Source organism: Etheostoma spectabile, chromosome 7 (genome assembly GCF_008692095.1).
Source record: "Etheostoma spectabile isolate EspeVRDwgs_2016 chromosome 7, UIUC_Espe_1.0, whole genome shotgun sequence".
In the NCBI taxonomy this organism is placed as follows: Eukaryota; Metazoa; Chordata; class Actinopteri; order Perciformes; family Percidae; genus Etheostoma; species Etheostoma spectabile.
Window position 1 is genome coordinate 5304553 of NC_045739.1, and position 15081 is coordinate 5319633.

General features: G+C 42.1%; 1 protein-coding gene across 1 annotated transcript in view; it reads left to right on the forward strand.

Annotated features, from left to right (window-relative positions):
• LOC116692357 (protein bicaudal D homolog 2-like) overlaps nucleotides 1-12254 on the forward strand; it is a 46852-nt gene extending 34598 nt beyond the window's left edge. The window contains 3 exon segments of the mRNA XM_032520589.1: nucleotides 165-713; nucleotides 1244-1395; nucleotides 6492-12254. Of these exon segments, the coding sequence (XP_032376480.1) occupies nucleotides 165-713; nucleotides 1244-1395; nucleotides 6492-6846 (1056 nt within the window). The 3' untranslated portion in view covers nucleotides 6847-12254.
• The last annotated feature ends 2827 nt before the right edge of the window (nucleotides 12255-15081 follow it).

Here is a 15081-nt window from a genome sequence, read left to right on the forward strand (position 1 = left end):
TCTCTCTCTCTCTCTCTCTCTCATCTCTTATATCTATATATCATATATATAGATATATATATATATCTATATATATAGTCCTTCTGATAAGTGCTTGTTTTGATGTTTTTACAAACTTTGTAAGAAGACGTGCCTAGTTGATGCCTTTCTCTCTGTGTTCTCAGCTGAGCGATGTGGCTGGCGAATCCCAGGGTAGTCTAAGTGTGGCCCAGGACGAGCTGGTCACCTTCAGCGAAGAACTGGCCACCCTCTACAACCACGTCTGCATGTGCAACAACGAGACACCCAACCGCGTCATGCTCGACTTTTACAAGCAGGGTAAGGGTGGTCGGAGCAGCCCGGAGGGCCGTGGCCGACGCTCTCCCATATTGCTCACCAAAGGCCTCTTCCCCGAGCCTGGTAAGACCGACCTAAGCGACGGAGCCCCTTCACCGGTCTCCTCACTGCCTTCTCCTGTGTCTGACCACCGCCGCGAGCCGATGAACATCTACAATCTGGTGGCCATCATCAGAGACCAGATCAAGCACCTGCAGCTGGCTGTGGACCGCACCACAGAGCTGTCGCGCCAGAGGGTGGCCTCTCTGGAGCTCGGCACTGTGGCGGACAAGGACAAGGACGCCTGCATGGAGGAGATCCTCAAACTGAAATCCCTGCTCAGCACCAAGAGGGAACAGATTGCAACCCTGAGGACTGTCCTCAAGGCCAACAAGCAGGTCGGTTGTTTTGTCTTTTTTTAACTAAGTGGGTGTTACTCCCAAACATTTGTCCGTTTTCATTGAAAGACAGAAACAGAAGAAGAGGGTGCCGGCTGTTATAGGTCTAATCAGCTGTTGCAGCAAATGCACTGCAGATAAGATCTATAAGAAACACTGGTGGAGACAGCAGCAATAGTGTCAGCTGTCCAGAGTATCTGTGTGGTCAGGATTGGAGAACAGCCCTCCAGAGCACAAAGAACCATAACCCAGAGACACACTGTCCATGCAGTTGCTCTGGTAGTCCTTTTAAAGAATGTGTGTGGTTACTCAGTGACTAAAGAGTGCAGACATGAAAGCCCCTCATAAACCACACACCTATGGGTTTTAAACCAGCAGCTAACAATAGCAACTACAGGCTGCTGCCTCAATGACTTGAAAAATGGAAAAAAGACGATGTGGTCTGAGTTAGCAGACTTCTTGCGACAGGAAATACACCCCATATGCCTTCCAGCTGCTCTGACCCTTTTGTTCTTCTCGTCCACCCACAGACAGCTGAAGTTGCTCTGGCCAATCTGAAGAGCAAGTATGAGAACGAAAAGGCCATGGTAACCGAGACCATGATGAAACTGAGGAATGAGCTCAAAGCCCTGAAGGAGGACGCGGCCACCTTTTCCTCTCTCCGAGCTATGTTCGCCACACGGTAAGAAACCTGCTCAGTGGACCTCACTGGAAAAATATTTTTCACTCATCCTGCCTTCCAAGACTCATATATGAGAGAAAAGCATTTATCCGACACACCATTATAACCTCATTTTATAGTCACATAAGCAGTCTTTGTTTACCCACGTGGTTTTGCATGAATCGCAAACCGCAGATTAGTTTGAAGAGGCAGCCGGTAACACAGCAGACAACTAACTACTGCACATGCACCATACAAATATCATACCCACTATAACCAGGTAAACTAAAGATAATATCATCATGGTGTAATCCATGTTTACCATATGTGTCTCTGTGGTCTTGACATGTTTATAGTGTTTGTTTTTGCGAATCGCGGTCAGGAAGGGATACCAGCATTAATCCTGACTATAGAGCACAGATAGTATCTAATCTGGGTATCATTTAAATATGTCACCTACTGTAAAGTGTGTGTGTGTGTGTGTGTGTGTGTGTGTGTGTGTGTGTGTGTGTGTGTGTGTGTGTGTGTGTGTGTGTGTGTGTGTGTGTGTGTGTGTGTGTGTGTGTGGTTGTGTGTGTGTGTGTGTGTGTGTGTGTTGTGTGTGTGTGGTGTGTGTGTGTTGTGGTGTGTGTGTGTGTGTGTGTGTGGTGTGTGTGTGTGTGTGTCAGATGGGCTGACACACACTAATCTTTTCTGATTCCAAATAGAAGCCGGTCAAAGATTCTGTGCATAATCCCACCTCAACTTAGTCTGGATTAAGCATTCACGCCTCAACACGTAGTAGACTTACACACTGCTTGTTTGTTTTTGTGTGTATGCATAATGTGGAAGGTAATAAAATGAGTGCTAGTGCCCTTTGCCAAGTAACACTTACAAGGAATTTACCTTTTGTGGTTGGTGTATACATGTAATATGAAATTAACAATAAATACAGAAACAAGCAATACAATATAGCTGTTTAACATTAAGAAAAAAAGAGAGTACAGTTTAATGCAGGATGTGCAAAACTTGGAATCATAGTGGTTTCACTGTTGATGCACAACTCCCTTTTTGAGTTGCTTTTCCTCTCTGTGGATGTCCTTAAGATGCTCCATTTTCACGCAAATATAAGCTCCGGTCCAGATGGCTACGCTGAGATGCTGAGACAGTCTTTCTTTCTGCATTTAAGACTCCTCCACAATCCACAGCAAAGCTCAAGCTGTGCAAAGGGAGGAGAGGTAGAGGAGGAGGGTGGGGATAGACAGTATTATAGAGGGAAGGTGTGGTCAGCTCAGCGCCTCTCATCCTACCCATTCAGTAGTCTAATAGCTGTCCTGGATGTGTGCTCGCTGAAGTTACTCCGTATACCTGCAGTGTCTAATCAGTTGGTAACAGGAGGAAAATTCCCCTGTATGCAAATATGATAGTGTATGTTGTCATAGGGCTTTTGGCGCACTGCAGAGCCAATGTGGTTAGAGGATGGGGGTGTAATGCTTATCCATTTGGACTAAAGGCAACCAGGACAAAGAGGAAACCAGACCTTGCTTTGTGATGTCATTTTGTACCCTCTAGGGACGCATGAGTTGTATCACTTGTCATTGTTAGAGCAGTGCAGAGAAGGTGTGAGATCATATTTGCTGTGAAGAAGTAGAGCCATTGTGAAGTGTCTGTCATTACCTTAAGCCTCTCCAGCAAAAGAGGCTTAAAGATACACACACATACACATCCCAGCTTTCTGTTTAGCGCCTGCATCAACGCACGTGTTTTTCTCCTTGTGCACAAAACCAACTCCCCTGATGGTGATGCTCTTGAGACTCCAACCCCGGTAGTCTGTCACTGTTCTGGTGCCTATGCATGAATTACAGTCTGTCCGTTTATGGTATTCACATATTGGTATGTAAATTCTGTCCTACACGGCACAGAGCTGGGTCAGGGGACTCATTGAGAGGCTGGGGGACTCGCCCGATCGAGGTTTCCCACACTCCCCCCCCCTTCCGTCCTTCCTCATCACCAAACACCCGGTTCTATAGTCATCTGAAAAAGAAAGAGAGGAAGGGGGCAGGCCTCCAGTTAAAGCCCACTACAGGAGCCCAATTTGACTGATTTGTCTTTTTTTTCATGGTAATCTCCGCTCACCACACAAAGTCTGTAAAAGATTGATTTCTGAGACGTGGAAAACTCTCAGATACAAATGTGTGGTCTTTGAAAAAGGGGAAGAAAGGTGGAGTGGAATTGAAAGAATGTGTAGATTTTTGTGCCTTTGTGTGATTTCATGCCGCTCTCATAGATTAGAGTTACTTGAGATTTCTTTAAAGTGTATTTCGAGACACTGGGTTGAGTGTTTGTCTGTACGTGCTTCTCTCTCTGTTTCTGTGTGTGTGTGTGTGTGTGTGCATGCCTCTTCAGCTGCAGCCTCTGGTGTCATGTTAACAGTAAGCTCCTGCCTCTAACATTCCTAAGACATGTCACAACATGCTCGCAGCTCCTGCTCATACTGATTAATAGTCAAACTATTATCCCAGGTCACATTTTCACCTCTTAACTCACACCCTCAGTCATCCTGCTGTTCTCTGTTCTGTTGTTTGTTGTATTCCCTCTCCATCGTTCTTTCTTTCACTCTGTTCTTGCCTCCTCCTCCCTGCTCACTCTCTGATAGCTATCCCACCATGACCAATCAAGCTCCAGACAACAGCTGAGCTGAGGTTGTGTGTATTTCTTTGCTTTGGAGCCATTATGGATTGTGAAGTGAACGAAGAATGATGCAATAGTTTATAGGTTATTTTAGGCATCCATAAATGACATTGGTTAATGTAACAAGTTTGTCAGTGATGTGAACATGATGACTGTTCATCTTCAAAAGACTAGCAGCCGCCTCCCAACCCCCTTCAGACATTGTGCCACCACACCCCATCAGCAGGCCAAAAAGGCTTCCATTGTATCCCTCCAGTCCCAAGAATAGACTCCTCTGTTTTTTCCCGGGAGAAACACACTCTCTCCCCCCCCCCATGCAAGAGGGGCTGAGCCGTCTAAAGGCGCTGCCAGCCCCCCTATCCCCTCCCTCCCGGGTCGTACCCCCATCTCATAGTGGGTTTAATGAAGCAGCACTGATCCCTGTTGTCTGTGTGTGTGTGTGTGTGTGTGTGTGTGTGTGTGAGAGTCCCACTGGGAATCAAACTGCACACACAAAACGGGAGGGTATGGTTTGTTTGTATGGTGGTCTGGCAAGGCCAGAGTTCACGTGGCCCACAACCACGTGCAGCACCACACACAGCAAAAACATCTGCTGTTGTTGGTGTGATTCGAGACTATTTGCATGTGGGCCTAGACAATTCAACTTGTTCCTAGTGCAGCCTCTACATATAATAACAATCCCACAATCACACTTGAATGTAGGAAATATTTAAAAAACTGTTTATTTTGGTTGGAAAAAGGTCAAGAATCTCATTTTACTGGCAGATCTGCTTATTTTCAGAAAAATCATTTATAATTTTTCAGTGCATCATTTCAAGCAGTCAAACAATGACCAAACAATACCATTACATCTCACACGCCTACTGAAAAAACAAAAGTTATTGCTGGAATACAAAAGATGAGCAGCATGACATAAGTAGGATTTCTGCATTCTTGTGGTTTTGAAAGTTTAAAAGTGTTGGTTAAGTGTAGGTTGTGGCATATTAGATGCCGCTTGCAACATAACAACCCCTCCCTTCATAGAGGTGTGTCAGCCATTAATAGAGAATGACACTCCGATTGCTTTGTCAGCAACAAAGAAAGTAGGGATGACGACGATAGGGAGAGAGAAAGTGACTGACGCAGACAGAGGGAGACTGCATCGAGGAGGCGTCAGAGGAAGAAAGGCTGGAGAGGCATGATCAGAGCTGGGAGAGAGGATGTGATGGAAAGAGAGATGAAGGAGAAAGCAAGGTAATGAAAATGGGGAAGGTTTGGCAAAGGAGAAAAGCATGAAAACGAAAGGTGAGGACAAGAACGGCAGATGGAGAGTGTAGATATGAACCCCCCTGCCTAAAAATCCCTCTGGGTGACCCACTTTCTTTACCTGTCCAGCCTTAGACAGACACACACACACACACACATCGGGAGCACAGGGAGCCAGGTAATAATGTCGCAGTGCAGCACTCAGTAATATTTAGCGGTCGGGGGACAGTTGTGCTATTTGGTACAGAGATGGGAGTTGGAAGAGATGGATAGGAGTGATACAGTCTCACCCCAACTGGAAAAGTGGCGATAAGGTGTGAACACCTTCAGCCTGGAGCAATGAATCCTATTTCTTTTTTTCACATGTTCATTTTTCTCCTCTCTCTGACCCCTCCCCAGCCTGTTCCTCATGTGACATACAAAAGATCTTCTAAGGGACCCTTAGGTTAATGCTTCATCCTTAGTGTATGTGATGTATTCTTAACTTTGACCACACATACACTCCTCATATTATTCACAGAAGCTAAATATACAGTGTGTATATAACTTTTTTTTTACTATTCAGAGTGAATCTTGTGTTCCAAGCTCTTGGAATGTCGAGTCATTTTCAGGCATGGCAGGGGGAAGTTTACTATGTCGCATTATTCAATTAAGACATGTATCACCAAGTGATGGCAGCTGTGGACAGACAAAGGTTGTCACTATGTATGGTAAAGGTTTTACTCAAATTACTTAAAATGAGCCAAAGACATTTCAGTTTGTGAAGTTCGGCGGAGGTTACAGAAATGGGCGTTGAAATGATTAGTTAATAATGCCGGAGCTCTGCTAGTCTCATCAGGTCTGTACTATCTGGATCAATGGCTCCCCCTGGTGGTGGCAAAAAATACACTGTACCCATGGGAAAGGTCATGGTGCAAGTGCCTCAGATGTTTTAGTCTTCAAGACTGTTGCACTGCAGTTTTGCAATGCTTTAATGCAGACATGACCAAAAGCCAACTAAGTTTTTGCTTCATTGAGGCAAAGGCTGTTTAGTATTATTGGAACTGCCCGTAGGCTACTGTCTTGTGGAGAATCTAAATTTAAAATCTAAATCTAAACAGAAAAGGTTTTGATGGTGTAAAAACATGCTAATATTTTTCAATTACAGTTCAAAGTGAAAACAGCCGTACCTGACTACAGTTTTCTCTCTGTCTGTCTTGCAGTTGCGACGAGTATGTCACTCAGCTAGATTTGATGCAGAGGCAGCTGGCTGCAGCAGAGGATGAGAAGAAGACCCTCAACTCCCTGCTGCGAATGGCAATCCAGCAGAAACTAGCCCTGACTCAGCGTCTGGAAGACCTGGAGTTTGACCACGAGCAGACCCGCCGGGGAGGCAGCACCGGTCGGGCTAAGGCCCGCAGCAAGGCCACCAGCGGCACCTCTGTAAACCCCCACGTAAGTCCGAGTCTCACCTGCTCTGGCTCCGGCCGACCAGAGCTCAACAATGCTGTGCCCAACGGCATTCTGGGCGGCCCTTCAGTCTTTTGCAGCGAGAAGTACAAGATCTACTGTGACTGAGGCGGCTGAGAAGTCTGCAAGGGACTGCTGTGTACAGAGGGGAGGGGGCCTGATGGGCCAAAACCTCCCTGCCTTAGTGTTAAAGAGCCCCACTCGCTCGCTTAGCTCCCTGGCCAGCCTGCGCTCCTCTAGGGACTGCTGTGTGACTAACCGGCTGCTCGTGTGTGCTAGTGTAAATGCTTAGGGGAATGCGGATGTACAGTGTGCACTAGACGTTTGGACTGTAGTAGACATATATGGCATGTGGATTATAGGGCCCCGGTCATATTGGGGCATTGTGGGTATAATGGAGTGTCTATTCTTTCCGCTGTCACGGTGCTGTACGTATAATGTAAGTGGTGGCACTGACAGCTTTTGTGCTTGTTTTTTTCTGCCCCCCTGAGTGTATTGCCTGGTAACAGTAACATATTGTGGGGTTGGGGACTTGTAAAGATGTCAACCTGACGGTGTTTTGTCTGTCGGCATGGGTGCTCCTTTAATAAAAGCCCCCTTTTCTCTCCTGCCTCTCTGTCCTGGCCCCCCCAGGACAGAATTGTGTCCAGCAGCCCACTGTCTAAATCAGGTCACTTTTAAAGAAAAAGGAACTTTTTGAAGAGAAAGGAACTAAAAATATGCAATCTCCCTCTGCTTTCTTGCTAGGGGAGCACAGTATGATTCTACACAGGAATTCAAAAAATCATAAGTGGGTTGGCTACTGGTTTTATTATAGAATTGTTTGGGCAGAAAAGGAGCACCTGTGACCACAGGTGTTTATTTCAGGGTCATTTTGAAGCTGTGATGCTAGCACACCAATACAAAAGGGTCAGTAGAATCGCATGGCTTGCAGCTAAAAACGCTTATGAGCTTTTTGAACAGTTTTTCTGTTGTCAGATGTGTGATACAAAGCAAAAGCGTGTACTACAGGGCTCTACGCTGTAAAAAAAAAGAGGAGTTATTTGTTGTCTGGTGAAATACAGGAGGGCTGTTCCATGTGACCCATATTGTTGCGATGGATTGTTTCTGAGCCATATTATAAGAGAGAAAGAACGTTTGACAAATCGATCTCCACACCCAAATTAAGTGCACTTCCGCATAGGTGCCTCAGGTTCCTACTTCTATTAAAGTGGACATAATGATTACTGTGAGCAGAGATACAATATATAGTTTTGATCAAAGACCATTTTTTAAATACGGAGGAAATCCTAGAAGAGCACAAATCAAAAAGGCACCCACGTGCACACAGTAAATCTGCAAACAAAACCAACCGACCACTCGGCAAAAGTGCCTGTTGACCCAAACGACGGTATATTTATCTGTTGATGTAAAGCCCCGTCCTTGAACTGTTCTTTTTCTCTCCCCCATTCTCTATTTTTGGGTGAACGCTCAGAGCTCTCAAATAATTTCTGTGTGGTTAACGTGGCTTAAAACCCTTTCCTAATTTCTCTAATCTGTCTTGTCGCTCGGTCGCCACGACGACCGTCTCTCTTTTAGATTGTCAGCAGCCTGCTCCCCCAGCATCACCACTCACCCTTTAACTAGAATAAGGAATTGTGGGGAAAGTTGCCCTGAATATTTTCATCAGGTAACGTCCTTGCATACGTTGTGTTCCCGATATTTGTGTGTGTGTGTGTGTCTGTGTGTGTGTGTGTGTGTGTCAGCGTTTACGCAAAGGGCCCTCATGTGTGTATTATGTTTTTAACCTTTGCAAATGGAGGGTGACTGGTTTGCGAGGACAGCGACGTACTGTTTTTGTATCCACAATAGCTTTAACCCCTTGCAAGCTAGCATTACGCAAATAGGAAAAAAAAATAGTGGGGATTGTGTTTATTAAATCCATGTATCGCTTGTGGATCATAGACACAATAGTTTTGTGATGCTAAAAGCAGGGTTGATGTGAGAAAATCCTGCAAGATTCATCAAATTATGCATTTTCTACTACCACTATGCTATATATTAAAATCTATATTCTTAAAATGATCATGTTCAGGTTATAATCTTGCAGGATTCTACAGTATTCCTTACTCTTAAATATGAAGCGAGGGAGCCTAATTATTCCTCTGAAAATGGAACAAAGTCAGCGGTCAACCCTGCTTGAGTGTGCATCCATAAGCCGCAGCTCACAGCATGGAGACACGGCTATCGTACACACCTCCTTAGAGGTCAATCACTCTTAAGTTTGAGATTCACTTAACTTACAAGTGTGACGTATTCTTTCTATCAGTTTGCGCTGACGCAGAAAAGGTTTAGAGAGTAGCGGAGGGAGAACTACTCATGTTGTAAACCAGCTCCTGAGAGAGGAGATAAGAAAGCCAAACATGCTGGTGATGAAAGCCAGCTGTCAGGCTGAGAGCCGACCAATAAATGAGTCCAGGGGTTTCCTGAAGGAGAAACTCCTGGTCATTTTTGGAGGAAAGATAAAGAAACTGAAGACTGGTTGCTCGATCAACCAGAGGACATTGATTCAAATTCGTTAAGCCCCTAACCCTTCTCCTTGTATAGGCTCTGTGGAATCACTGAGCAGTAGATAGACCCCAGGACGTGATTGTGACTAGAACCCCCTCTCCTTATGTAGATGAATTCCCACTTTGCTCGGTCTGGTTTGAAATCAATGTCTGGCTTATCTGGTGTCATAACAGCATGCCACCTGACGAGCTCCTCCTACCTCTACTTGCAGGCTCCTCCCACATCACCTTAAGTTGTACCACACGATGCATCCAGTTTCTGATTTTATAGCAAGCCTGCATGTCAACAACATAACCCATTTTTCATTAACTTGCATGGCATATGAGAAAGACCAATTTCCTTTGACCTGGGTGGTCGGGGTATGGCTTCAACTCTGTGCTGTGAATCAAAGATTCTGGAACTTGTGAGTCATTGGCTTCCTAACTGCAGCTGCAGGAGAATTTGTGGCGAATGCGCTTTTTTATATCAGTGAGATTGGCTGCCTCAAGGCTCCTAACATGGCTTCTGCTGCTTTGACTAACTACAGCCGCCGTCTGCTTTGTCTGTGTGGACTCAGCTGCCATATTAACGGTCAGTTGACAAATAATGCCGGACTATGCAGCCCGGCATTATTGCCCAGTGAGCCGCCGGACTATGGCTGCCCGCTTGGCAAGTGAAGAACAATTATATTATGTGTTTAATGCTAACGCTGATCATTTGTTTGTTTCTTCATTTTTCAGTAATGACGAAGTATCAGCACAAGGTCCATTCTCACTGCCGATTGAGTTCGCCGAAACGAGTTGGCACTAAAATTCGGACTTGAGAAAAATTGCTAAAAGAAAACACTGATTTTCAGTCTAACAAACAGCCCTACTTCCTTCTTATTGCTTTTAAAATTTGATGGCTATTGGAATGAAATGTTTGCGTGCTGCTGCTGGAAGCCAATTTCTCACGGGTCTAATAAACTGAAATTCTGACAAGAGTTTGTGATTGGCTAATCGAAACCTCCAACGAGAAGCCAGGGGACATGGGGTTGTTTCTCAATGTAAATCAACGAGCAGTTTGGTCTGTTTTTTTATCTTTTGTTTTATTTTAGTTTATTGTTTTTTTGTTATCTGTGCACTTTCATTATATAGAATTATAACAGACTATAATTAACCTATAGGAAAATGTGGTAGTACTATGGTTTGTGAGTTATTCAGTATAGGTTATTATGAGACTATAGGATTATACGTCCTCCTGCATCATCCAAACTTAAATACTGTAACAGAAACTATTTACTCTAGTAAAAGCTCCACAAACCACAGACCTACTATTATGATTTCATCCTCAAGATTTTATCCATCAAATAATCCTGTTTTTAAATTGTTTTGTTACATCATATTTTATGCTGTTTGTTTTTATTTTTGTGTTTGTTCTACTGCCATGTTCATACAAAAAAAATCCAGGGTGATCAAATTCTGGTTTTTTTTAATGTATTTATTATTCCTAGGAATAGTTCAAAATAACACAATGAAACTTGACAACGCTCTGACTCGAATAGGTAAGTTGTGTTTTTGGGAAACATTTGAGTGGTATTATATGCTTTTCCTAACTTCTTACCGAGGGCGTTCCACTGAAACGGGATCACTGACTTTCAGAATTCTCTGCAAGTGCGACAATTAAATTCCAAATTGGAATTGTTTCATTCTCTCTTTGTTTATCGTGCCAAATCTTGGTGCACCGTTTAGGTTGAAAAGAATCAAGACTCTGAAAGAAGACAAACCGTCACTGAGAAAGACGTCGTCGGGGCCATGGCTCTCCGAGCGAGGGCCGGGGTTTTGTTTTGGGTTTGTTTAGTTCTTTGTTTCTGACCAGTAGTGCCTTCATTGTTTCAAGGGAGAATCTTAGACTAGTATTTTATGTTTGCTATTTTTTATATAGGCGAGGACTTTGGGTTCAAAATGACTGTGAGCGGCAATAAGTGCAAAGGGAATTTTCCCGTTTGCTTGAGTGACATGATCGTTTTAAAATTAGCTCAATAAAACTGAAATTGTATTGAATTCTGCAGGTCATTGATCCCACTCAATAAATTCAGGGGTATTAAGAAAAGGTTTTTTTTTTTTTTTTTATCAAACTTTGGGAACCAAATGATATCCCTTTGGCTATTGAACAAAATGCTCCAAGCATCTGTAATGTGTTGGAGTAGATTGGTGTACTATTGGAAACATCTCCGCATCTCTAGCTTTGTTTGGTGAAGGTAATGTGATATCAATAGTATTGTTGAAAAAAATGTGCAGAGAGCGCATTTTCTTTCTTTTTGTCCAGTTTGAGTTTTTGTTGTGTTTTTTTTTTATTCTTGAATCTTTTTTTTCTTTTTTTTATATCTTTGAACATTATGTTTTCAGGAAACAGAAAACAAAATAAGCATCAACAAGCTTGACTAGTGCCATTATAGCCAATGCTTGTTTGTTGAGGCGTTAAAGTTACCAATATGGACGAAAAAGCTAGGAAATAAAAGTGCAATTCAGATAGTTTTACATTTAAAAAAAGGAATAAAGTTTTCTGTTTGCTGGAAGCGATAGCATTGTGATAATAAAATTAGCTGTGCAAACTTTATATTGTCCTATTGTGTTTCAGTATTGATCCATAATGAGAGTTTGATATCTTTATATGAAATAACGACTTCACCTGTATGTTGGTATTTATTTGAATTGTCATGCAGTACTGTATTCTTATCAATAATGTGCATTACGATTAGTGACATATTGATTACAGCTAAATGTCATATGCATGTTTTTCAGTCATGGAACCTTTACACAGAATTGAAAATAAACATGTAAACTTTTGTCAGGGTGTTAAAATTGAGGGGAAAACAAATTAACTTGAGTCTGATGTATTACTGCTGAACTAATCCTATGAAAGTGTTGATGTTTTTCAGTAGAGAGGGGGGGATGTCTGTGTAAAGGTAGTCATACTGGCTAAAATCAATAAATGTGACTTAAGTTTCAAGGCGTTTGAGTGTTGTTATTTATAGCTCCTCCACAGCAGCAGCAGCTGATGAAGGGTTAACCACAGAACTATATGGTCTGCAGCCCCGGTGTCCCCTCAAAGTGCTCCCAGTTGGAAGCCAGGGGCAGGGGAACTTCCCAGCTGTCTGAGCGGTTCCAGGACGTGATCACATTTCACACAATGCACAAAAAACACTTCCACCACCTACTCCCCCCCCCCCCCCCCCCCCCCCACGCCAACCCTTCTCTCTCATTGTGTTTTTTTTTTCTGCTGTCTCACTTAAACCTCGCTATTCCCTCTCCCTCCTCAACTTTTCTCCATTTCACATTTCTTTTCCTTTCCTCCCCTCTCCCTGTTATCTGGAGATACACCCACACACGGATCCGAGCAGTTTCTTCTGACCTTTGGTGCACCCAGCACTTCCTGTCCAGGCTCTGGAGGCCGGGGCTCTGCCCAATTAATGCTAAATGTGTTCCTGTGCAGTTTTTTTTTTGTTTTTTTTAGATGGTGGAGAAATGCTGTTGCTCTTTCAAAAACAAAACAAAAAAACTTGAATTTAAATAAATTATTTCATCTTTTAAATTAGAAAAATTCTTCTTTACAGGTTGTGTAAATACAAGTCATTTTAAACCTGTAGCTTACTCTAAATGAACAAAGTTATGAGAACAAACAAAGGATGAACATATTAGAATAAAGGTGCATGTTGCATATTTTCCTACAAGACAGTGGTCTTGCATATGTTTAGGCTTGGTTCTTTTTTTCTATACTTTGGTCAAGTCTGTGTTTATACCATAGACTGTATATATATTGATTGATTGATGATATTAATATTAACGGTCTATGGTTTATACACTTAGAGTGCCAAATGCTAAAAGCTTTAAGCATGTATCCATTACCTTTTGCAGTTCTAATTTGAATCCTCTGCTAACTAGTTCTCACACATTCTTAGTCTCACATGTGAGGTGTCGTTTGTGCAGTTGGCTCATTATAAGTAGTAGTTTATTGATTTTGTAACAATTAACATACCAAAATCAGCCTCACACCAATTTGTAAGCTTTTATTTGTTTTGTTTTTCCTTCTAAATATGTTTTTTTGTTTTTTTTTAACAACATAATTTCTTTTATAGTTTTTTCAAATTAGCTACTCCACATTATCCTCTCATATTCCCTGGAAACTGCAGATGGGAACTGCTGATTTAAATGATATTCAAACAAAAAATGAGCTGACTTGTTCTGAGAAATAACTACAAACATTGCTCTCATGAACACACAGTTCCATATACCGTAAAAGGTCAAGTATGTCATTCTGACTTAATTAAACTAAATCCCGTGTTTGGCCCTAACAGCCAATTCTAATTCAGCGAGGCTCAACAAAGTGGAAATGGTCCGACAGTCACCCCTAATCCGAAATGTGAGGGTAAAGGGGGATTCTGACCATCCGACAAGTAAAGATTTATTTGAGAAATGAAGTGAAGTTCAAACCAAACAAATTGAATATCATCTTGACTGAGCCTTAACAGCAAAAATGTAGTTCAATGAAAATATTATTTAATGGTTACTCCAGAAATTTGGTAATGCACTCTCATAAAGTTGTGGGAAATACAAATTAAAAGTTAAAAAAGAAAGGTCCAAATTAAGGGAGCAGAGGCAAAGATATCTTAACTTTTAGCTGAGCTCAAAACACTTCCCATAATACAAATTAACAGGGCTGGTCCATCAGGGTTATTTTTTGGAAGTTTGGAAAGCTCTTCCCTAAGAGCCACAGAAGACATACCGTAAACTGAACTTCATGGGTAAAATCGATTGGGGCAACACATTATTCAAACCAGGCACGAAGGACTCAGGATTCCGGTTGTGGGCTGAAAAAGGATTAAGCAAAATTAGTGATCTTTTTTGGGGAAGGAACGTTGATGTCGTTTGAGCAGATATCTACTAAATATAATATTCCAAGAAAACATTTTTTTTTAATATTTACAGATATGGAGTTTTGTTCTATCTGTGCAGAATTGTTAAGCTTGCCAGTACTTTCTCCCTTGGAGGAATTAATTACTAAGAAATGCAACAATAAAGGATTAATATCAGTTTTTTACAGCTGGCTTGCATCAGGGTCTACTGAATCGTCTACCCCGAAACTTGAATTATGGAGGGTGGGATTGAGAGAGGATATATCTGAGGATGAATGGAGACAAATATGTACAAACTCTCAGAGACAGTCAGGTAACGTTAGCTTAAAACTACTTCAGTATAACTGGTTGATGCTGACTTATGTAACTCCTGTCAAATGAAATAAGTTTAATAAGAATGTGCCTGATACATGCTTTAAATGTAGAGAAGCTCAGGGAACAGTTGTTCATTGGGTTTGGGAGTGCAACATTATTAGAGAATTTTGGGTAAAAGTGATCAATATTACAAAGATAATTATATCCGTGAATATTCCTCTAGAAGCAAAAAGGATTTTGCTACACTTGTATCCAAAAAATAGGGAACATTTATAGATCTAGCTGTACTGCAAGCTAAAAGAATGATCGCTCTTGGCTGGAAGAGGACTGATCCACCAGTTGTTGGAGCTTGGATTAAGTCCATGGCACAGTGTATGGCCTTGGAAAAAATAACATATTTTAATAAAAACAAAATGAATGTCTACGAAGAGATATGGAAGACATTTATTTACTACATTAAAAACAACAATATTGGTCACTTTTTACAGGAGGTGTAACTATGAAGTAGGGCTTTTCATCAGTAGATTGGATTGTTTATTTATTTTCCTTTCTGTTATAGTGTCTTGCTGGAAAATGTAAATTTTGTGTGTAAATTACAGTAATGT